The following is a 21442-nucleotide window of genomic DNA, read 5'->3' on the forward strand; positions in this document are numbered from 1 at the left end:
GAAGATTCAATTATACAATTAAAAATATATATTTATATTTATTTATATGTATATATCAATTATTTATTAAAACCACAGCCAAAAGGACTAATAATACAGTACGTGGATGTTTCTCCTTTCCCCCATTTATTATTATTATTATTATTATTTAATCGCACCTCCCCTGAACAAAAAGTTTTACACCTATCACCAACACCAAACGCAAACTCTAACGTTCGTATTGGTTGGGCTGTCGGTGGGCGTGCACGTTCGTGTGTGAGTGGGCGGCGACGGTGGGTTGGGGGGAGGAGTTTGTTTTGCTCTCCTCGGAAACATTTCACGAGGAGCAGCGGTGGCAAACGCAAAACAGTTGACGACGACGACGACGATGATGACGATCGGAAATTTTGAGCAACTTTCTTATGCGATTCTCGATAGACACGTTTAAGTGTTTTCTCTTTTCGTTTCTTTCTGCGTTAGCACGTCGACGTCTCCCACAGACGATTCGTCAGCTGTATCTGATCGGGAGGAGGCGGTGGCGCCTTCTGTTTATTGCCAACTTGATCAGTGCAAAAAGAAAGAAATAAGAAACAAAACAAAACAAAAAAAACGATAATCAGATAATTTGACAGATTTGACGACATTATCTAATTATATATATATATTACATGACAACAATAGAAACGTTATTATTTTTTAGTTGCTAGGCGATTGCGAAACAAAAATTAAAAAAAAAGAAAAACCAGGCGCCTCCACCTGCTGCGATTAAATGAATTTGCAAATGCCACGAAACAATTGAAGGAGATTGCGTGGATTTTCTTCTTCGTGCACTGTGATTTCGTTACACCATAACAAAACATACATATATATATATATAAATATACATATGATTCGTCGTATAGTGATAATCGATTTGAAAACAAAACAACTAGTCTATAGTAATAATAAACGTAGTCTAGAGAAATTAAAGTTTGTAAATATAACAATATAAACAAGAAAAACGAAGTGGGGTGTGTTTGTGTATGATGTGGAGGGTGATTTAATTTTGTTGTTGTTGTTATTTTGATAATGAGAGGGGGGGGGATAAGCGAAATTATGGTACATTCCGTAAACGATTCATACATTATATAGAAATATGCATTTGTATAAATATATATATATATAAAAATAGTAGGCGTTGAAAATAATAAACAAATGATGTCCAGCAATCCACGAGAAGTTAGGTAGCAGTAGGAAATAATGATAGAAAACGAGAAAATGCGGACGTCTATACAACATGCAGACGAGGACAGATGCTGCTGTCGTTGTCGATTGATCCCGTGTTTCAACAAACAAACATTTGATAAGTAAAGATCTCATTTTTTTTAGCACTTTGACTCTAAAGAGAGGGACAAACAAAGAAAATAACAAAACATAAATAATCCATTTGAGAAGAGTTCGAGTTGCGTGCGGGCGTTTATTCGTTGCGAGACGAATAAACGAATTCGTTTTAAATAACAAAATATGTCTCTCGTTGCTTGGATACGTTGATTCGTCTCCAACTGTTTTCTTTTTTGTTTAAACACTTGAAAGTTCTCGTGTCTCTTTACTGCATAACTACGATTGTTTTGATTTTGTTTAGTCTTGTAAATATAAAAGAAAAGCGTGAGGATGGATGTTATTTTTTGGGGAATCGTTATGATCATGTGACCTGACCATTCGATGTCGGTTATTTTGCAATTTTCATTCAATTATATTAACTTTAGTATATATTACTAACACTAATTCTTGATATGTATATAATATTATCAAGATATTTCGTAAACGTTTGTATTGTCGTATGGTCCATTATCTATTTATAGTATAAATGCTTCGTTAAATAGTGATTTGAAAAAAATAGTCTTGAAATGCTTGCAAAAGGGGCAACATCGAAAGGAATGGAAATACAAAAGAAGATAAAAACAAATTAAATTAATAAAGTAAATAAATACTATATAATTAGTTTAAATATATATATATATAACAATAAGTTAAAAAAAGAGAAATAGAAGTGTGTGAAAGCGGTGGTTAATAATAATTATAATATTTCTCTCTACTAGTGTGCGGAGAGTGATGGGGTTGTGTTGGTAGATTGGAGGTGGTGCGGATCCAACGACAATCAATACTTGTTTGTCTTTGGATGTTGACTATGCTTGTTGATAGAATAGTAGTAGTAATAATAATGATCGTAAAACTATGGTTTTCTTTTTTTGTTGCTTTAAGATTAGTGCGGATGAAAAATAAAATCTCTTTCTTTTTGTTTTTGTTGCAGTTCACTTATTTGCATGCACTATGTAGCTTTGGACAAACCTTGTCGACCGTTATAGACCTTGTGCACGTTGCGGAAGGGCATCGGCTTCGGGAATTCGCTCGGCGAATGGAAGGCGAATCGCTTCTCCAGCTCGCTCACCAATGAAGAGGTGTTGTTGGTGGTGATGGAGCAGGAGGAGGAGGAGACGCTGATCGCGTTCGACGGTCGTCTGCTCATGTTACCGCCCACATCTCGTATCGAAGAGTTGCGAGGAGGCGGCGGTGGTGCGCTCAGACCGCCCATCGCCGTCGGTATCTGAAAGGTGGGTTTCCGTTCATTATGAATGTACCGTTTTTGTTGTTGTTGCTTCAATGCTGTCGGTTTTGGGGGCGGTGGTGGTCTTACCGCTGGCGGCGCTCTAGACGGTGCCTGCGTCCTGTGCGGAGGCGGCGGTGGGGCGTGGCTCGGTGCCTGCGGGATGGCGTTCGGCGGTGGAGGCGGAGCGTGATTCGGTGGTCGCACTGTTTTGCTCGGCGGAGGAGGTGGCGGCACCTGCTGCCCGGGTACAGAGGGAGGCGGCGCCGTTGGTCTTCCTGCACATCCAAACATTCAATTTATTCAAATTAGAAACAAATTAAATTGATAATAATACTGACCATTGAGTGGAGTGCGCGGCTTCATCTGAGTCAGATTACCCAGACTGTGGCCCAGATGGTTCTGGTTTAATACTGAAGACAGGTTCCTCACCGTTCCGAATTTGTTCTGGTATTCGGGATTGTTGTTGTCCGGACTGTGCGGGGACGGCGACCTCGGACTTCTCATGCTCTGCGCCCTGCTGATCGGTTTCCCGTTCAGCGAAAGCTTCTTCGGCGGCGCCGCAGGTTTACCTTTATCGAAACAGAAGCACAACGATAACAAACACATCGTCTATTCGTTTTCACTGACTTTGACTGTCTGTATGTCTGTCATTCGAACGCGAATTATTTAATAGTGCAAGCACGATGTTTCAACTGAATAACTAAAAGATTCTCCTAATTCGGCCAACAAGTACTAAAAGGATTGTGGAGAACGCGCGCGCGTGCTTCAAATGCGGCAAATATTTACGTAAGTAATTAATGCTCTCAAGTTTTTGAAAAGAAGGTGAGAGGGACGTACCGTTCAGCGACGGCGGTTTCGGCGCCAAATTTGGTTTTCCATGGTTGATGGACGGTTTCGGAGGCGCCACGTTATTGTTCTGACTCGAGGAATCCGTTGCGTCCGCCGTCATCGTCGTCGTTGTTGTGGTAACATTCACGTTGCTCTGCGTCTTCCTATGGTGAGCGTTGTTCTGCACAGCCGTGTTAAGGTTCTGATGGAAGCCGTTCCTCGTCGTAGACGGCTGACGACTAGATGTTGTAATATCATCATTCTGAAACGAAACGCGCAAATTATTATCAAACCAAAAACACACTCACTCATTTACTACACCAACACATTTCTAATCAACAGAAACACTATTAATCTATTACAATAGAGAAAAACAACATAAATAAAACACTGGCTTTAGATCAATAACTTATTAAGATAGAAACCTTACGAAAACGTTTTAAATCGATATCTATTTTCATAATTGTTTAATTACCTTTGTTCTTTTCGATTTCACCCAACACAAGAAACGCCTATACCAGCAGTTATTTTTAGTTCTACCTGTCGACATGCTGACAACCGATTAATAAACGTCCGAAGCAAATCGCCGACGAATTTCTTTAGTGGGCATCAGGCAAATAACAATACGCGTGTGAATACGTTAGAAAGAAAGAAAGAAAAATAAAAGAATAGATTACATATTACACACATTATCGACGATTAATGAACAATACACAAAGAGCTTCCTTCAATCGAGAGATAACGTACAAATATAATGCAAATTGTTTCATATAAAACGTAACGTTTAAAAATGAATAATTTCTTGGAATTAGACAACTATATATTATTAATTAAATTATTAATCAATCTATCATACCATCATCTTCTTAACGTATTCACTATACTACACACTATTTTGTTACGTGATATTCACAACGCTGCAGCAGCATCCGTTCAGCATTCCACGCAAAATCTGCACCACCCACACTACCTACTAAACCTTAACCTTGACAACTTATCGATTTTCTAGCTTTAACCCAAATATTTCCTCGTTCCCTTTACGAAAAGGGACCGTGGATCGTTAACAATAGCAACTTGCAAATAGCTTAATTACATAATTGTCTTTGAAACGTTTACAATCGACGTTATTATAGTGAATTTTCATCTTTATATTTGTTTTGCAGGAAATTGTGCGCGCAGGAAACCGATTGCTTTGGGAATTTCTGATAAATCGGAATATGCTATTCGCAAAATACAAATGATGGAAAGAGTTGTAAGCGAATAGAACAGTGAATTCGTAATTTGCATCAAAGGCAAATGCGTATTAAAGTGTTCTTCCAAATTGGATGCAGATGAGCTTCGCAGATTCGCAATTTAGTAAGGTAAGAAATATTTTTGCAATTATTTCATTAAGTCGTGGAATTAACAGCACAGAAAGAAATTTGGATTATATTTGATAATAGCATTAGCTGCCAAATCAGTAATTACGCTATAATTAGAATTGTCCTTAATTTTGACACAACATTTGGAAAATGATTAGTTTTTTTTTTGATAATATTATTAATTAATCAATCTGTAATCTGCTTAATTACTAAATATGACTAAGTGGCAACTAGTTATTATCAAATTACTGTAGGCAACCAAATGTACACGTGAAATCACAGCCGGCTGCTTATGAACATTCTCAGATAATTCTCAATTTCTTATCGACAAAAAGCGTAATATTCGAATCGTTGAAAGTCGTGAACTCACATTGAAATTCCTGACTGGTGCCGGAGGCGGCGGTCCCCGATTCTTGCTATCGTTGGCCATCTGCTTTCGCAGCTCCGTCTGTATGGAGGAGAAATTCTTGGAAGCGGTCGGGGAGCCGCCCCCGTCCGTCGATCGATTCGCGTTAGATGGAGCCAGCTGCTTTCCGGTCGGTTTCAGCTTCGGCATTCCACCTGCGAAGAGACCGCCCAATCCCATCGGAGGTCCACCACCGACTCCTCCCATCGTCGATCCGTTGCCACCCCTTGATGACGGACTCGCGATTCCACCGCTATTTCCATTACTATTTTTACCTGCAAACAAGAGACGATTAGTAAATGTTTGATACAATATAAATATACAAGAATTGACATGATGAAAATGCGAACATTGTAAATGATTCATCAAAACGTTATCGGTAGCAAAATTAGAATGCAGAAAATGTTGATAATTATGTTTTAACCGCACTTATAATAAACAATTTAAAACGCGTTTTGCACTCAATTACATGAGAAATAATTTCAATTAGAAAATCGAGTTGATAACAGTTCAATTTACAAACAGAATTAGAAATAATATTATTCAATACTCAATTGAATGAATCATTACAGAAAAAATAGTTTCATAATTGGAAAACTAGTTTAAATAAATATTTAAAAAGAAAACTACAAGGTTAACAAATCCAATTTACGTACAATTTCAAACATTAAAGTCATATTAAGTTTCTTTTTTTATAGTACTTTGAACTAAATGCGTTTTTCGATTTCGATTGAGATGATTTGCTGTGATGACTAAACGCGCGATTATTTATGTAAGCATTTTCTCGTTCCCCCATGTAAACAAAACTTTTGCAAATGCAACCGAGGAGAAGAGGAAAGTCGTGTTCTCTGCGGTCGAATCGAATTGGTGATTCAAGTCGACACTCATCGACGCTTTTTAATATTCACGGTCTCTCCTCTCCGCCGCAACAACATTCGATCACTTTCAAACCATTACTATTTTATTACTCACAGCAATGCTATTCTCGATGGACGAGAAGAAAACACCGAAACCGGCAGATTCGCAATTTTACTTTTTCGTTTAGTTTAAAACTCAAATCGTTAGTTCTATATGTAGGAAGTTTTGATAACGTGTTGTTGTTTTCTTTTATTCTTTAGTGAACTATATGGGATGAGTCATTTTCTATGCACGCTCGATGCAGCAGTCTTGACCCAAATACATTGAGTTCATTAACGTTTTTTTTTTTTCGATTGATTATCATCGTTTACATATTTCGTCGACCCAAGAGCGTAAACAATATATATTAAAAATAGTACATTTATTGAATTAATGAGAGGTCGTCGTGTACGTTGTATTTTCTTTATTTCGTAATTTTTTTTAATTACGACAAATGGAACTTCCTAATTTTCGCAACTGAAATTTGCACGATCCCAAAACTCGACCGAATTCGCACTAATCTAATCTATACACTAAACGCAGTGCAAACATTTATTATAACATTTTCACCTCTATTTTATCATTCAGACAGTGAAACCATTTAGCTCATTTAATTAATAACTAACTAAGACTTTTATAATCAATTGTACATGTACACAACTGCCTCTAACGTGCAGACATTAAGTCTAGTGGTGGATGATATCATGCAATTTTGAAATTGTTTATGCTCTCAATTTATACGATTCAGCACTTTCTAGTTGATACAAATTAAGATTATCGAATGGCAACGAAGCAGTCGCTTGTGACCTTTTCTGCAATAACTTACCACAACAATACGTTCTTGAAGTGTATTGATAAAATCGTAAATAATTTGCAAAAGTTCAAAACTATTTTTTTTTGGAAACTAACATTAATTGGAAATTTCTTACAAAAACCAATGAACTGTAACCATGGTATATGTAAATGATCGATGAAGTTAATGAGTCAAAGAATTACTCATAATTATTAACAGATTAATTTATTAATCTGAAACAAAAAAAACCGCAAGAAAATGATTCACGTTGGAAACAACAATTTGTAAACAGTAACAGCATTTGTTAGGTTTCCAAATGGTAATTGTTAAGTTCAAATCTTATCTTCACTATCTACATAATAGTTCGTGTGTGCAAATATGCGTACCTAACATTGGGGCACTTTTGTCGACGGTCACCGTCTTCTTCAGCTTCGCTCCTTGCCGGATGGACGAGAGCAGAGCCGATCGGTTGTCGGGGCCGCCCTTAGATGGCGCGAACGCCGTCGGGGGCGGCGGCATCATTGGGGGCGGCACCCCCGGTGGCGGAGGAGGCGGCGGTCCGGGCATCCTCCCTCTGCGCTTACGCTACGACCACTAACTGAAAAACAATCGAACGAAAAACAAACAACTTTTTTTTAATAAATCTATTTAATCAAGTCGTAAAGACAAGACAAGACAACACACACACTCGACACGTCGTCCGTGTCTGCAACGATAAGCAATCGACCGAATCGTTTATCAACATTAATTTACACGATAAGATAACGCGATTAAATCGCAGCGATTTTATCAATTATTATTATTGATGTACTAAATAACTCGTCGAGTCATTTAGACACATCTGCAAATCGTTTTTAACGGTCTGTTAAACGCCAAGTCGATGCTTTACATTAATATCTACTGAATAAGTGATGGTCAAAGTATGTATATAGATTCTTGGAAAACTAAGAAAGAAAGATAGCAAGAAAAAACGTGTGCAAAGATTGCAATTTGTCGTCTGAACGAGGGTGTGTTGTGCGAGGAGAAATGCGGACGGTTAAATATTTAAATGAGTCGCGGTTCGCGAAAGAAAGTAACAAGATAAGCAAAAGAAAAAAATCGGCTTTCCGGATATTTTATCGTGACTAACGAATTGTTAAGAATTTAACATGAACAATTAATATTTCTTCAATTTCGTTTTATCGTTGCTGAAAACTTGAAATGTTTCGCTTTATAAATCTTGCTTAAGATTAAATATTAAAACCATCTGGTTCGAAAAATCACCGAGGCGTAAAAACAAAATCGCTCCGCACTGCTTCCAACACAGCGTTAGATAATTTCATTCATTCATTCTTCTGTTGTTTTTTTTCTTCCATTTCGTCAGCCTCCTACTGAAATTTATATATATATAATCGAAATTGAATTAATATATTCGATCTAATTGTGTTTTGCGACTAACAGATGTTAAAACTAACATTTATCAATTGGAATTTTAAATATTTTAAAAGAATGCGTTTCATGCGAAGGATATTGACAATATTCGTTTGCGAAATGTTTAATTATCTATGATTCATAAAGAAATGTTTCAAATAATTTAAAAAAAAAAAAAGTAGAAAATGGGTGACTCTCTTTGCAAACAATTGCTCAATTTTAATGCATTTTCAAAGTGTGCTTGTTATATTTACAAAACAAAACGTTAAATCATAATTATTATAATTATAAACGATAACATAAACTGTTGGTGAAATTTGCACTCTTCGCAAAGGTCAAAAGAGGGTTCGAACATGTTTCGTCAATTAATCGAGTTATTAATAATATAAACAATGTGTGTAAATATGAATATTCGATAATTGCAAATCTGTCAGAATGACATAAATGTTGTTGACAACAAAACAAAATGTGCAATTTGGAAACGAACACATGTCAGTTATCATAATTGTATAACATGAAAGCAATCAAATTTCGTAATCGTTTCATCTAGACTTTAGTTTATCAAATGTTGCAATTTATTTATTTTTTTAAGGACACTTACAGTTTTCGTCTCTCTTGCTATATCAGTCGATTTATCTTTGTCACTTTTTTTTTATTTCAGCAACAGTAAATAATCAAGTTGCCAACGGTCATAATCTCAGGGTTAAGCGACAGACAACAAATTATTCAAAGTTGCTCACTAAAATGATACTAAAACAAAATTAATGAATTTATAAAAGAAATGAAATCAACTGATAATTGATCTTTCAGAATCAATTGAAAGCAAAACATGAGCCCACTTGATTGTAAATGAAAACGAAAATTGTAAATCTGAGGAGTGCAGATTATTTATAGATTATCTATGTGGAATCGTGTATGTATGTATGTATATATGATTCACATGTTGATTGATTAACCAAATGTGTAAATGATAAATAGATAATGAAGCAATATACATTAAATGAGACAAATTGTAAAGGTGATAATTGGTGAACAGCTGATTGTCAAATGTGTGTGTGTGTGTGTTGGATTGTTTATGCAAGAAGCGAGGTGAATCCACTCCACTGATGCAAGTGACAGGTGCATTCGGGCAGGTTATGTAGATTGTAAATGCAATTGATTAAGGATTAATTTGCAACTGTGGAAGGAAACCTTAGGAGTGAGTGTGTTGCCGGATGGCCCAGAATTGAAAGTAGCAATAATAATCCCATTACTGCAGCAAACACACAGACACGCTACACATGAATTGGTGATGTGAGATGTGAGCTTGCATGCAAAACGAAAAACAAGTAATAAGTAGAAATTAACCCATTTTTGGGAATTATTAAGTACTCACCTAAAATCGTGAAATAAATAAACCATAAATAGATCTAAAAATGGGGTAACGATAATGGTGTTAATAAAGTGTGTTTTGCGTGTGAGTGTATGTTTTGCGGATGCGATATTGTGTGTGTGAGTAGTGTTTATGTATGTATGTACTTGTGTGTGTGTGTGTGTGTTTGTGGGGAAAGAGAGGAGAAGGAATGGAGAGAAACTGGGCACATTCACATGGTTCTTGTAAACTCGCGTTTTGCGGAGAGATCGAGGAGGGCTGCGAACTACTGTGTGTGCTCGCGCGCTTTTCTTTTATAATTCTTTCGACAGCAACAGCCCCCTTGATATGAGTGTGGTGCGCCACCACCTTCTTCTGCCGTCGTCGTTCGCGTTTGCTTAACACACCAGCGATCGTCGTCGATGATGATGATGAGCGTGTATTATTATTTGTGTGTGTGTATAATAAAGGGGGAGACCAAACTAACACACACACTCACTGTCTCTCTTCTTTTTTTTGTTTCAGCCACCGTCCGCACTCGCACCCAACCAACACTTTTGACACTCTCGTCTCGTCGTCGTATCATCAACTTATTAACATGGCGATCATGGCGCTCCTGCAGCAACAAAACTCTCACCACGCACGCGCTCCTCCTCCCTCCTCACTTCTTATGCAAAGCCTCCTTGGTATTCTTGTTTGAAAGAATAAAACAAAAAGAAGTGAACGAAAATGTAAATATTTTAATTTCTCCAATACACACACACATGTGTTGTCTGCATTCACATTCAATTTATATGTGTGTGTGTGTGTATATATAGATATATTGGAACGTGTGTTCTTTGCGTGGGTCAAACCACAAATAGAATTATTACCATTGGCCTCACGTAACAAACGCAGAAGACAACAGAAGCAAAAGAGAGTGTGCATTTAGTGATTCACTTTCGATTCAAACATATACACACACTTATAATACAAACACTCAACGCGACGATATCCATCCCGCGCTCTCAACGTTTTTGTTTGAGGAACATCGGCCACTTGGATCTCGTCAATAATCAACAATTTCTTTTGTCTTCTTATATTCTCTTAATACACCTAAAACTGATTTGAAAGTTCACAATTTACAGCTAACAATAGACATACGGAAATTACTTGAACAACGAAAAGAAAAACAAGCATTTTCAATTGGAAATAGTCTTCTTAAATGTTAATGAACTGATCGGAATTAAAGTATGATCGTTATTCACCACCCAAGAATATCTGCAATGTTAATGCTGCTTACTTTAATCTAATAAAAGATTAACGATCCAATAAATGCTTTGTTCACTTTCAGACAATATTCTTACATTTAGATAACTCTTCAGTTCAATATCTTGAGCTCAATATAATAATAAAAGAATGTGTCTGAGTGTGTCTTTTCTTTGTTTGTTTGTTTGATCGTTGCTAAGCAACATCCTATTGGGATTGAGCGTTCTCCTGCGACGTTTTGTAGACGCTCTCGAGCGCCATGGAGATGGTCCGCACGTCTCCCTCGATTGTTTTCGCCCAATTCTCCACGTCTCCGATCTCCTTGAGGGCGCTGCTGAACGTCTCCACCAGAGTCAACCACTGCTGCGTCTGCTTGGAGAAGTTCGTTGCGCTCGTGTGCAGCTGCTTCGCCTCTGCGTCCAATCTTTTTTGGTTCAAGTAGGCCTGGGCCACCCTACAAAACAACAACAAGGCGAGATAAAAGACCACGTGAGGATTCCTTTCAGAGTTGCTTATAAATAGCTGTGTGTATGAAAAGAGAAGGAGGACGCACCCAACGTTCAAGTGGTTCACCAAGGCTTGGGTCAGGTCGCTGGCAGCGGCGCAGGCATCTTTTCTTTTCGATTCTGAAACAAACAAACAAACCAAAGAAAATTAGTTAAAATTCTGTTTGTTTCGCTGAATAAATTTCCTTCACCAAAATAGTAATTTGCAACATGCTTTTGTTGCTAAACCATAAAAAAAAGTGTAATTAAAGAGTGATGTATATTGTTTATTTTTTTTCTTAGAAACAGATGAATCAAGGAAAATTCATCATCAATTTAAAATGTAAACAAAAGAAACCTTGCACACATATGTAAAGATGACATAAATCAAGTTAACATGATTGATATAATTGTTAAGTAACAATATCATATACATTTTTATATTACTCATCTTAACTAATTGCATTTAAACCAATCACATTGATGTATCTCAATTTATGTCAGATTTCATTTGTTTAATAAAAACAACATATGTAACAATGATTGCGTACCTTGCAATTCCTTACGGACAACCTGCTTCTGATGGTGCTCCTTGACCATAGAGGACAACATCTTGAGATTGGACTTGCGAATTAATTAATTATTGCAGAAATTAATGAATGTTTACGTATATCAACAACAACATATGATTAACTTTTGACAGGTCATTACAACTACTTTGTGTGAACGTTTGAACTACCGCAAATGCTACCGCCATCTGCGGAAAGCAATTTACTGATATAACCTCAAAGTTGTGTTGAATGCTTTTCAATTGCCAAACATAACCTCATGTGAGTATTTACATTTACGGTAAAATTTGTTTTTTCCCTTACATTAACAACAATTTAAAATAATAAACAAAGTGTGCAAAGTCTTTGTTGTTGTAAGTACGAATACTTTGATAATGTTTAGATCAATTGTTGCTAATAAGTTAAGTTGTTGTATTAAATTTGTTAAACTGATGTGTTTCTTTTATTGTTTCAGTGTGAACTCTGATTTTGATTTGTGGACCGATCACAATAAATTGAGATATGGCGGGTGTTCTGTTTGAGGATATTTTCAATGTGAAAGATATCGACCCCGAGGGCAAGAAGTTTGACAGGGTGAGCAGATTACACTGCGAGTCAGAGTCGTTCAAGATGGACCTGATCCTGGACATAAACTCTTGGCTGTATCCGATGGAATTGGGAGACAAGTTTCGTCTGGTTTTGGCCACAACTCTACGTGAAGACGGTTACCCGGATGGTACGGATTGGGACCCGCGAGGTTTGGATAACGAAGGCTCGAGAGCGGACAGCTTCGAGTACGTGATGTCCGGAAAAGTGTACAGGATAGAAGGGGACGAAGCAGCGAACGAACCTTCCAGTCGTTTAGCTGCGTACGTCTCCTTCGGTGGATTGCTGATGAGGTTGCAAGGAGACGCAAACAATCTGCACGGTTTCGAGGTCGATCAGCACATGTACTTGCTGATGAAGAAGCTCGCCTTTTAAACCATCCAAACCTCTCCATATTTTATTTCTCATACGTTCTTTCTAATTAACTTCTATTTTTTTTTTTGTTTGTATATAAATATTAAACTTAAGACAACAATACATACATTCAATTTCATTTTTGCCTTATTGATTAAAATTCAACTCCTTCGAAGGGGTAGTGCGGACATCCTTTCAATTCCAAAGCCGGAACCGCACGACCGTCGCAATTGAACGAGTCGAGCACCTCCAAATCGTCGGGCGATAGCTCAAAATCGAAGATGCTTGAATTAGCGTAAATCCTTTTTTCATTCGTTGATTTCGGTATTGGTATAGCACCCAACTCGACGATGTATCTCAGCACAATTTGAGCCGGAGATTTTCCGTACTTTTCACCGATCGCTATCAACTTGGGATCGTCGAGCGAGAGAACTGGATCGTCCGGTTTCGCCCACGGTCGGCTCGGCGATCCGAACGGGCTGTAGGCGGTGACAGCGACATCGCGATCCCTGCAGAATTTAATCAACTTTTTCTGATTCAAATTCGGATGCACCTCAATCTATAAACGAACAATGTTACTCTGAATCTCTCTACTATATTTAGTAATCGAAAAACTCATCACCTGATTCATCACTGGTTTGATGCTGCACGCCAGCAGCAACCTATCCAATTGCTTGCTGTTGAAATTGGACACGCCTACACTCCTGGTCAGACCCAAACGCTGGCATTCCTCCAATCCACGCCACGTATCCAAATAATCGTAATCGATTCCAACCGCATTCTTGAACGGCAGATTGCTGGTGATGTCGCCGAAGACTTTCTGCGCGACGGGCCAATGCATCAGGTACATGTCCAGATAGTCGAGGCCGAAATTCTTCAGGGACTCTTCGCAAGCCGGCACGACTTTTTCGAGCTCGTGGAACGTGTTCCACAGTTTCGTGACGACGAACAGATCCTTCCGGCGAACAGTTCCATCATCGATCTTCTCTCTGATCGCGTTTCCGATTTCGTTTTCGTTGCCGTAAACCATAGCGCAATCCAAATGTCTGTACCCCAAATCGATGGCAATTTTAACAGCATTCTCAACCTCACCAGGTTCAGCCTGAAACCAATTTATTTACTTTACTTTTTCAAACAATTATAATAATAATAGTAATAATAAAAACCTGCCAAGTCCCAAGGCCGAGATTCGGAATTTCTATTCCATTGTTCAACAAAACATTGGGAATTCGTCGAGCTAAAATAAGTAAAATCAATCAAGTTGAATCAATTTGTTATAATATTAATAAATTCACTCACATTGCGCCAGAGTCGCTTTGCAACGAACGTACATCGGTTTGGAAGATTTAGTTAAACGCGAGATTAAAGACATCTTCACGACGAATGTGAAACTTTTTCTTTTCTCGTAGAACTTTATAAATTTATATACTGGACTTGTTGTTATCGGGATGGGTGTTTACAAACAAATCAAACGACGGAATAATACTTATCTTTCCGAACGTAAATATATATATATATTCTGCAGCGAAAAATTTCCGATTAGGTCTATCTTATATTTTACATTATCTGCGCGAGCCGTATATAATTTTTTTTCCTATACTTGATATTTCCGTTAAATATTGATTTGTTTACATCGATGTTCGCACGACACCAACTAGATATAGACAATTAATTAATAATTACATGAATAACGATTCTTCAAAATTGACGAAACTTAAAATTAAACGCTTAAGGTGTGAGTTTTGAAAGTGGATACTAGAGACCAGGCATGATGAACGCCACGTTGTCCAGTATGCTGTTCAGCTTCTCTGGGGTGCAGCAGTTCTCTTGGAGCTCGGGGACTTGTTGCGTCAGACAAAGAAGAGGGCCGAGAGCGCAGAGTAGAGAATCCAGTAGAACGGACAGACTTCCCGACACGGCGATTTGTCCCTAAAAAAAATAAAGAAATCATTATAAATTATAATTGCTTTTATAGACTACTACTATTAACCTCGTGCTCTTTGAGTCTGTGCCCGATGATCGCAAGGCTCTCGCCCAAGAGTTTCAGATGCGCCGCGACGTCTATCGGGTTGAATCCGTTCGCTTTGAGGACGACCGACATTTTGGGACTCGGCGGAGAAGCGTGCGAATTCCCCGGTGGCGAAGATCCAAAGTTGAAAGCCCCCTTACCGCCGACGCTTCTCTTCGCGTTGATGAATTTGGTCCCTACACCGCCACTTCTTATGACGATCCCTTTCACGCCCTTGCTGCTGCCGCCGCCGATTTCCTGCGCCGTCGCGATTTCTGCAAATTGTTTTACGTTCAAGCGTTTGGCGCGTCGTCGCCAGCTCCATTTCGTGCTGGACGGAACGACGGACCAGAGTTCGCCGAGTCGCTTCGAGATTTGCGAGAAATCCAATTCTGGATTTGCCGCGACGAGATCGGCTCGAATGTCGCGCGCCCACAGCATGTAAGCCGTGTAGCGCGTTACACCTGCAAGTTTATAAGAAAATCGACCTTCTTTAAGCCCCCCCAAAATTGCCGGGACCGCACACACACACACACACAGAATAGAAACGTACAGAAAGCTGAAATTTTGCGTCCCACAACCTCTTCACACACATCATATCTTAGCCAAATTGGTGCAAAGCTGCAAAAAGAAAAAACAACCTGAAACAAACACCGACCAACCTTTGTCCTTTCGTTGCACCTTCCCCCCTTTGTTCAAAATCTTTCCATCCTTGATAACCAATCGCTTCTTTTGCGTCTTCTCAGTTAAATAGAGACTCTGCTGCGATGAATCACCATCGTCCAAACGCCTGAAACCCGTCTCATCGTCATAATCGCTTTGAGAGTCGTCCATGCTCTCGCTGGACGCTGCATGGATCTCGTCGAAGTGCTCGTTCTCGTAATCGGACGCGCTCTCCTGACTGCCAATATCGTAATCATACTCCTATAAAGAAAGAAACAACAAGTCACGAAAAGCTTCTTAAACAAATTACAATTTAAATACCTCATCCAGTTTATCGTCCATCATCAACTTCCTCGGAGAGCAGTCCTTCTTGTAAGCGGCTTCATCGATCATCTCCTCATAATCGAAGTTGGCTTCGACCTACAACAGTCACGTAAAAATAAAACACGCACGACTTTCTGATTGAAAACAATACTTTTTTGGGCGAAGTAAATCCTGGCTCCGATTGCTGCTTCGTCTTGCCGGTGGTAACCGGAGTGCCCGCCGTCTGCTTCTTGAAGCTTCTGTCGATATCATCTGGAGACTCGAAGTCCATCAGCTTCGACGATTTCTTACGGACTCGACCGCTCCTCGAAACACCTGTCACCTCCAAATCTTCATTTCGCGAATGTTTTGTTTTTCATTTGTTCGTTTCGGGTAGATTGATTATTGGAACGAGAAATTAATAAACAAAAGGAAAAAACAAAATTAAAACAAAAGAAAATCGATTTATATATATATATATGCATTATTTTACGAATACATTCTAAACGTTAAATTAAAAACGAGACAAATACATATTTATAGTCATATTTTATTTAAAAAAAAAAAAATTATAATTAAAGAAACATATGGTATGTTACAAAATTAATCGTCTTGCTGCCAACCATCCTCATCGCTCAAGAATCTTCTCTTCACTGTTGTGTTCATGTAAGGCCTCCAAGCCCATTCAGTGTCTGCCGAGTCCATTGTATCTAATGTGCCCAGCTTGATCTGGTACAGTTTCAGCTGAAACCTGGGCCCCACCTCGCTCAGCTCCACCTGCCTATCGACAGTTTTGTAGTTGTGATGCCTGAAACTGATGTAATCATCGTGATTTGCAAACGTGATGACCCTCTTGGAATCCTCCTTCGGCACAGGGAACAGATACTTCAATATGGACATGGCTCTTTCGCCCAGCTCAGTTTTGAAATTGTGGAAGATCAGGTGTGGATACTGCTCAGACATTGTGCCTATATCTGGAATGTCGTGCCTCATCACCACATCGGACATATTGAAATAAGCCGTGGGACCAAAGGGTAAGTGACAGACGATCAGAGCATCGGGGACGCCTCTGTGCTCTTGCACTATGATGAAATCGGTGACGTTATTCGATCTGCAGGCGTTCATCAGCTGCTTGATGTCGAAGTTACCGCGATTCATCCTCTGAGAATTGGGGAATATCAGACGGACCTCCTTCACGAACTGCCTCAGTTTGGCGCTCGGATCTCTCGACGTCGTTATCACAATTTTGGGGTCCTCGACGCCTGCATACCTGTACTCGTCGTCCTGCGAATTCGCCAACGCTCCGCCACTCTCACCGCCGATCTGCAGTGCTCTCTGCGGTCCCTCGTCGTCCCATTCCGTTCTCTTTTGCAAATCCACTGCATGTCTCTGCAGATCGCCGTGGATCAATCGGTTGCTCGTCACGCTGCTAACGACGCGGCCCTTCTTCTCCTGTATCGTCTTGAATTTGTCCTCCTTGTTCTTCCTGTGCAGATATTCTCTGCGTAAACGAGCCTGTCTTCGCAACATCTTTGATTACACTGACTTAACCTCAATCGCGTGGCACGTTTACCACAATGTTTTCAAAATATGACAACAACGAATACCAACACAACAAATATTTAAAAATTTAAAAAAAAATATGATTTCACTATTACTTAAATCACGAACAAATTTAAATATTTGCAGTTTTAAATCGAATATTGACTAATCAAATCGAATATTTATAATCAATTGCAATAAAATCAACATAACTTTGTATCAGTAAAATAACGCATATTTGGTTGCCTACGTAATGAATATACAAATAGAACAAAAGTCGATGCAAAAAAAACTTAAATTATAACCAATTGCAATTGAATTGCTTTCATACGACACAAATTAATTATAACTAATAAAAACTAATAATTCTATACAAAAAAAAAATGTTTTTTTTTCATTCAATATTCGTAAAACTCGGATTTTCTCAAACAGCGTTAGAACATACCTTCGCTTTTTTGTTTCTTGCCCGAAAACTCCATCGCAATTAGTATGTCGTGTGCGCTTTCCTTTAACTCTACCAAAACGGTAAACACAAACAATAAACAAGATGTACGTTAATGAAGGTTAGGTACACACTGCACAATTAGAATGGGAGGAGCATATAAATGTTGGTTATGCAACTACGCGAACAACCCGCCAATTGTTTGCAACCGACAATGCAAATTATCTAATTATCTAATACAGCATCTTTTATGAAAATCAATTAGCAATACTAATTATTTGAAATGGGATTTTTTTTCTAATTTGTTTTAGAAATTTAAAAAAAAATCAATCACCATTCCAATTAGATTTTTGATAATTTACGTAAGTATAAAACTTATTTACTTAAGCGGTATTGGAGGAATTAGATAATTGTACATGCTAATCAAAAGATAAATCTATAGCTTTTCCAATGAACCAACTGATATTGGACTTGGCAAACTTGGACTGACATAAACTTGTTAAGTCATTAAGTTGATTAAGGAATTGTAATAAGTATTAACGGTGCAAACCAGGAATTCCTCTTCAAACATATTTCGACGATCGAGGAGGGAATCAGCACGTATGATATTGAGTTCTCGCGGAATCTCCCAAAGCTAGCGATGACAGGACACCTCCTAATCCCAGCAGGGATCGATAACAGTTCTCCCCTTGAACTTGCTTTCCTGAAATCATATATTTTTGTTAGAATTTAGTTTACTCATTTGATGAATAGAAAAAATCTAAATAAACGCATTGATTTAACAAATGTTAAATGCAAATATTTGAAACTACAACGAATTAGAAATGCAAGACGATATTTTGCTCTTCAGAGCGACCCACTAATCTTTGATGATAATATCCCAAAGTTTCGCATAGAAACCCGACAAGACGACATTGTCTCCTTAATTGTTATTGTACTCACGAGAGCGAACCCACTCCCTTCCCTTTCGGGAACTTCGCGAATGAATAATCCCTAGACTTAATAACTTGCGTACGGTGTGTGTTAAATCTCACCTTCTCTTCTTTTCGGTCTTCATTAAACCCAAGAAACAAATTATCCTGAGCTTTGCCCTTTTTTTTCGTCCCTCGTAGGTACTTGTGCCTCGATTCGTGCGAAACAAAGAGAGCGCAACGAATTGACCAACTGAAGGAGCAACGGGAGGGAAACACTCGACTGCAGCAAAAGGGGTGAATTGAAAGGAGGAGGTGAGAGCATCATCAAACCATTAACCACCGCCTTTGCAGATTATAATTGGAGGGCGTTTCAGCTACAAACCTACAAATATACATGATTAGATTCATACTTTAAATTGGTTTACTTGCTTCTTACATATTATTCCATTTGATATTCATAATCAAACAGTTTGTAATGAATTTATTTGTTTTTTTTTTGAGGAGTCGATAGTAGTTTACTCGCAGCAGTGGGTTGCGTGACCGGTGCTAAGGAAACATGAATAATTGATTTAAAAAAAAGGGGGAAAAAAGGAAAGACTAGATTTTGCCGTCTCCTCCTCGATATTCCTTGGAAGCCGGATTTTAATCGCTGTTCTATAGCACTGCAATTGGTGGTGTTGTTGTTGGTGCGTGATCAATGAATAATTGATGATGAAGGTGGTCGTAAAAGTCAAGTCGTCCTCCTCTCACGACGACGAGATTCGATACAATTCCAACAATCTACTCCATCTGAAACATTGAGTAAATTTGTGTTAATTAAGGCTACAGGTATGGTATTCTCATCATATGGATGTGTGCAGTATCTGGATTGTTTTTCGAGTGTTAATTTGATGTTGTTGTATGGGTGTAGTATTTTAATCGATGTACAAGTACAATGTGCAGTGATTCGACGGTGGCGGTAATTGCAGGATTGTGCGGGGATGATGTTGATGATGATGATGCTGCTGATGTGGGTGGCAGAGAGAGAGAGGAGGATCCGTGAAAAACGCGTATAATAATGATCGTATGTTTTCGCTGTGCGAGTCACAGCTGGGCAGAGATCAATAATTCCCGCATGTAGTGCGCGGCGTCGTCCTGGGGCGGCGGCGCGCGCGCTCTTCTCCATCTCCTCCACCAGCCTGCCGCCGCCCGCCGCCTCCGCACCTTCACCCCGCTGCCACCGACGTCGCTGCTGCCGCCGCCAGGCCGAACCGGATCGCAGCCAGGCGCCAACGGAACCAACCACAGTTTGGGACCGTTCCGTGACGCGAAGAGAGGTGCATCGCAGGAGAGAAGGTCGCCGCCAACGGGAAGCCTGCAACAAGCAAAGAAGAGACATCAGGGAGAGATAGAGAGAAGCGGGCGCCACCGGGAGTCAGCAGCAGAAGCAGCAGCAGCCACCACTACGAAGGAAGGTAGACGACGCAAGGGTGGCGGTGGCGCAGATGCGGTCCGGCTGCTCACAGAAACCCTGAGGAAAAAGAAGACGGCACCGACGATCCGACCACCACCAGAGGCGCTACCGGAACCGGACGGGACTTCTCCAACTTCCGGTCCCGCTGCAGCGCGCCTCGACACGCACCTACAATTACCGTGTGCATGGTGTAAATTACAGTGGCCTCGGATGAATCCTCACAATCACTCGACTTGTAAGTTTTACTTTACATCATCATATACATTAACATCATCGGGTAGGTAACAATTTCTACCCGATGATGTTAATCAATTCTTCGGAACTTTGCGATACATAGAAATGGGAGAATAGAGAAATGAGAGATAGAGAGAAATGGGACGTGGTGGAAATCGGGAGGAGCGAGAGAGTGCGGGGGGGACCTGCGCCACGAATCCCGAAATCCGGGACAGGCGCAGCCACCCTCATTCCCAAATAATACAAACACATTCATACATCCACGTACCGAATTGAAAATGAAATTCCTCGCAGATTTACCGCCCGCCCGTCGTCCAAATAGCAAAAAAAAACGGAAAATCGCATCCTGCAACAAGAGAATAATAAACAAGTCGTCAATAGTTTTTTTTATACATTTTCTCTCTCTCTCTCTCTTTCGCTCACACACATATGCATGCATATTGTAATGACCGTCGCGGAAGCCACGCAATCCGCAACCCTTTTCGTGATCAAAAAGCGTTTTCATTAATTTATCTTTCAGATTATTTCTTTACACATTTTTTTTTACCATTTATTCTAATTTATCCCACGATCGAAAACACCCCCCAACCAAACTCAATCTTTCTCACTCTCACACCCACAGATATTTTTTTTCTCTCCCACTCCCCCATCTGGAAACTCCCCATCCCATAAACCAACCGTAACGCGCGGGGGCGGCGTGGGCTCAAGTGGAAAGTTTTAAGTACACGAAATCCAAAAGGCCGACGGCCACCATCTCTCCCCGAGATGCATATTTATTGCGGAAACGAACTCCGGTCACCACTCTGAAAACTACCCATGATTGACAAACCGATGAATATATACAATAAAAGTAACAAACTAATACTATTTGCAGATGAATAGATAATTTAATTTTAATCCCATAAACAAATCAGCGTATGATAAATCTAGTGGATTAAAATGAGATCCGTAACATTTTCTGTATCGAAACAGGTGCAACCTCGAGAAGGTAAATGTGTACGGTCTTGCATCAATATCAGAGGCTGTGTTT

General features: G+C 39.3%; 6 protein-coding genes and 1 long non-coding RNA gene across 12 annotated transcripts; 1 reads left to right on the forward strand and 6 right to left on the reverse strand.

Annotated features, from left to right (window-relative positions):
* Positions 1–111: 111 nt before the first annotated feature.
* Positions 112–10184, reverse strand: LOC108560248 (WAS/WASL-interacting protein family member 1-like). Of its 4 annotated transcripts, none has more exons than XM_017917708.1 (8): positions 10112–10184; positions 7238–7449; positions 5126–5436; positions 3404–3656; positions 2905–3135; positions 2654–2841; positions 2308–2563; positions 112–538 (listed from the first exon to the last, which is right to left on the reverse strand). In XM_017917708.1, exons 2-8 carry the CDS (start codon positions 7416–7418, stop codon positions 456–458), a joined length of 1503 nt encoding a protein of 500 aa, XP_017773197.1. In that variant the 5' UTR covers positions 7419–7449; positions 10112–10184; the 3' UTR covers positions 112–455. The 4 variants fall into 4 exon arrangements, with proteins under 4 accessions (XP_017773197.1, XP_017773196.1, XP_017773198.1 ...); XM_017917707.1 differs by lacking the exon at positions 10112–10184 and adding an exon at positions 9637–10067; XM_017917709.1 differs by lacking the exon at positions 10112–10184 and adding an exon at positions 8863–8983.
* Positions 10185–10624: 440 nt separating this feature from the next.
* Positions 10625–12050, reverse strand: LOC108560254 (biogenesis of lysosome-related organelles complex 1 subunit 1). The gene is made up of 3 exons (XM_017917718.1): positions 11897–12050; positions 11414–11486; positions 10625–11314 (listed from the first exon to the last, which is right to left on the reverse strand). The coding sequence occupies exons 1-3, from the start codon at positions 11955–11957 to the stop codon at positions 11068–11070; spliced, it is 381 nt and encodes a 126-aa protein (XP_017773207.1). The 5' UTR covers positions 11958–12050; the 3' UTR covers positions 10625–11067.
* A 48-nt stretch (positions 12051–12098) lies between these two features.
* On the forward strand, positions 12099–12897 carry LOC108560253 (DNA-directed RNA polymerases I, II, and III subunit RPABC3). 2 transcript variants are annotated; one of them, XM_017917716.1, is made up of 2 exons: positions 12099–12175; positions 12369–12897. In XM_017917716.1, exon 2 carries the CDS (start codon positions 12416–12418, stop codon positions 12872–12874), a length of 459 nt encoding a protein of 152 aa, XP_017773205.1. In that variant the 5' UTR covers positions 12099–12175; positions 12369–12415; the 3' UTR covers positions 12875–12897. The 2 variants fall into 2 exon arrangements, with proteins under 2 accessions (XP_017773205.1, XP_017773206.1); XM_017917717.1 differs by lacking the exon at positions 12099–12175 and adding an exon at positions 12198–12267.
* A 40-nt stretch (positions 12898–12937) lies between these two features.
* LOC108560251 (aldose reductase-like) lies at positions 12938–14259 on the reverse strand. The gene is made up of 4 exons (XM_017917713.1): positions 14153–14259; positions 14020–14090; positions 13476–13955; positions 12938–13412 (listed from the first exon to the last, which is right to left on the reverse strand). The coding sequence occupies exons 1-4, from the start codon at positions 14223–14225 to the stop codon at positions 13008–13010; spliced, it is 1029 nt and encodes a 342-aa protein (XP_017773202.1). The 5' UTR covers positions 14226–14259; the 3' UTR covers positions 12938–13007.
* Positions 14260–14333: 74 nt separating this feature from the next.
* LOC108560250 (HMG domain-containing protein 4) lies at positions 14334–18040 on the reverse strand. Of its 2 annotated transcripts, none has more exons than XM_017917711.1 (6): positions 17815–18040; positions 16000–16178; positions 15846–15944; positions 15524–15785; positions 14844–15325; positions 14334–14782 (listed from the first exon to the last, which is right to left on the reverse strand). In XM_017917711.1, the coding sequence occupies exons 1-6, from the start codon at positions 17846–17848 to the stop codon at positions 14609–14611; spliced, it is 1230 nt and encodes a 409-aa protein (XP_017773200.1). In that variant the 5' UTR covers positions 17849–18040; the 3' UTR covers positions 14334–14608. The 2 variants fall into 2 exon arrangements, with proteins under 2 accessions (XP_017773200.1, XP_017773201.1); XM_017917712.1 differs by having other exon boundaries at positions 14844–15136; positions 17815–18037.
* On the reverse strand, positions 16388–17451 carry LOC108560252 (U3 small nucleolar ribonucleoprotein protein IMP4). The gene has a single exon (XM_017917715.1). It carries the CDS (start codon positions 17355–17357, stop codon positions 16431–16433), a length of 927 nt encoding a protein of 308 aa, XP_017773204.1. The 5' UTR covers positions 17358–17451; the 3' UTR covers positions 16388–16430.
* Positions 18041–18203: 163 nt separating the features above from the next.
* Positions 18204–20565, reverse strand: LOC108560247. The gene is made up of 3 exons (XR_001890971.1): positions 19162–20565; positions 18846–19107; positions 18204–18514 (listed from the first exon to the last, which is right to left on the reverse strand). It is a non-coding gene; the product is annotated as an uncharacterized LOC108560247 (long non-coding RNA).
* Between the last annotated feature and the right edge of the window lie 877 nt (positions 20566–21442).

Source organism: Nicrophorus vespilloides, unplaced genomic scaffold (genome assembly GCF_001412225.1).
Source record: "Nicrophorus vespilloides isolate i.1.1-1 unplaced genomic scaffold, Nicve_v1.0, whole genome shotgun sequence".
NCBI classification, from domain to species: domain Eukaryota; kingdom Metazoa; phylum Arthropoda; class Insecta; order Coleoptera; family Silphidae; genus Nicrophorus; species Nicrophorus vespilloides.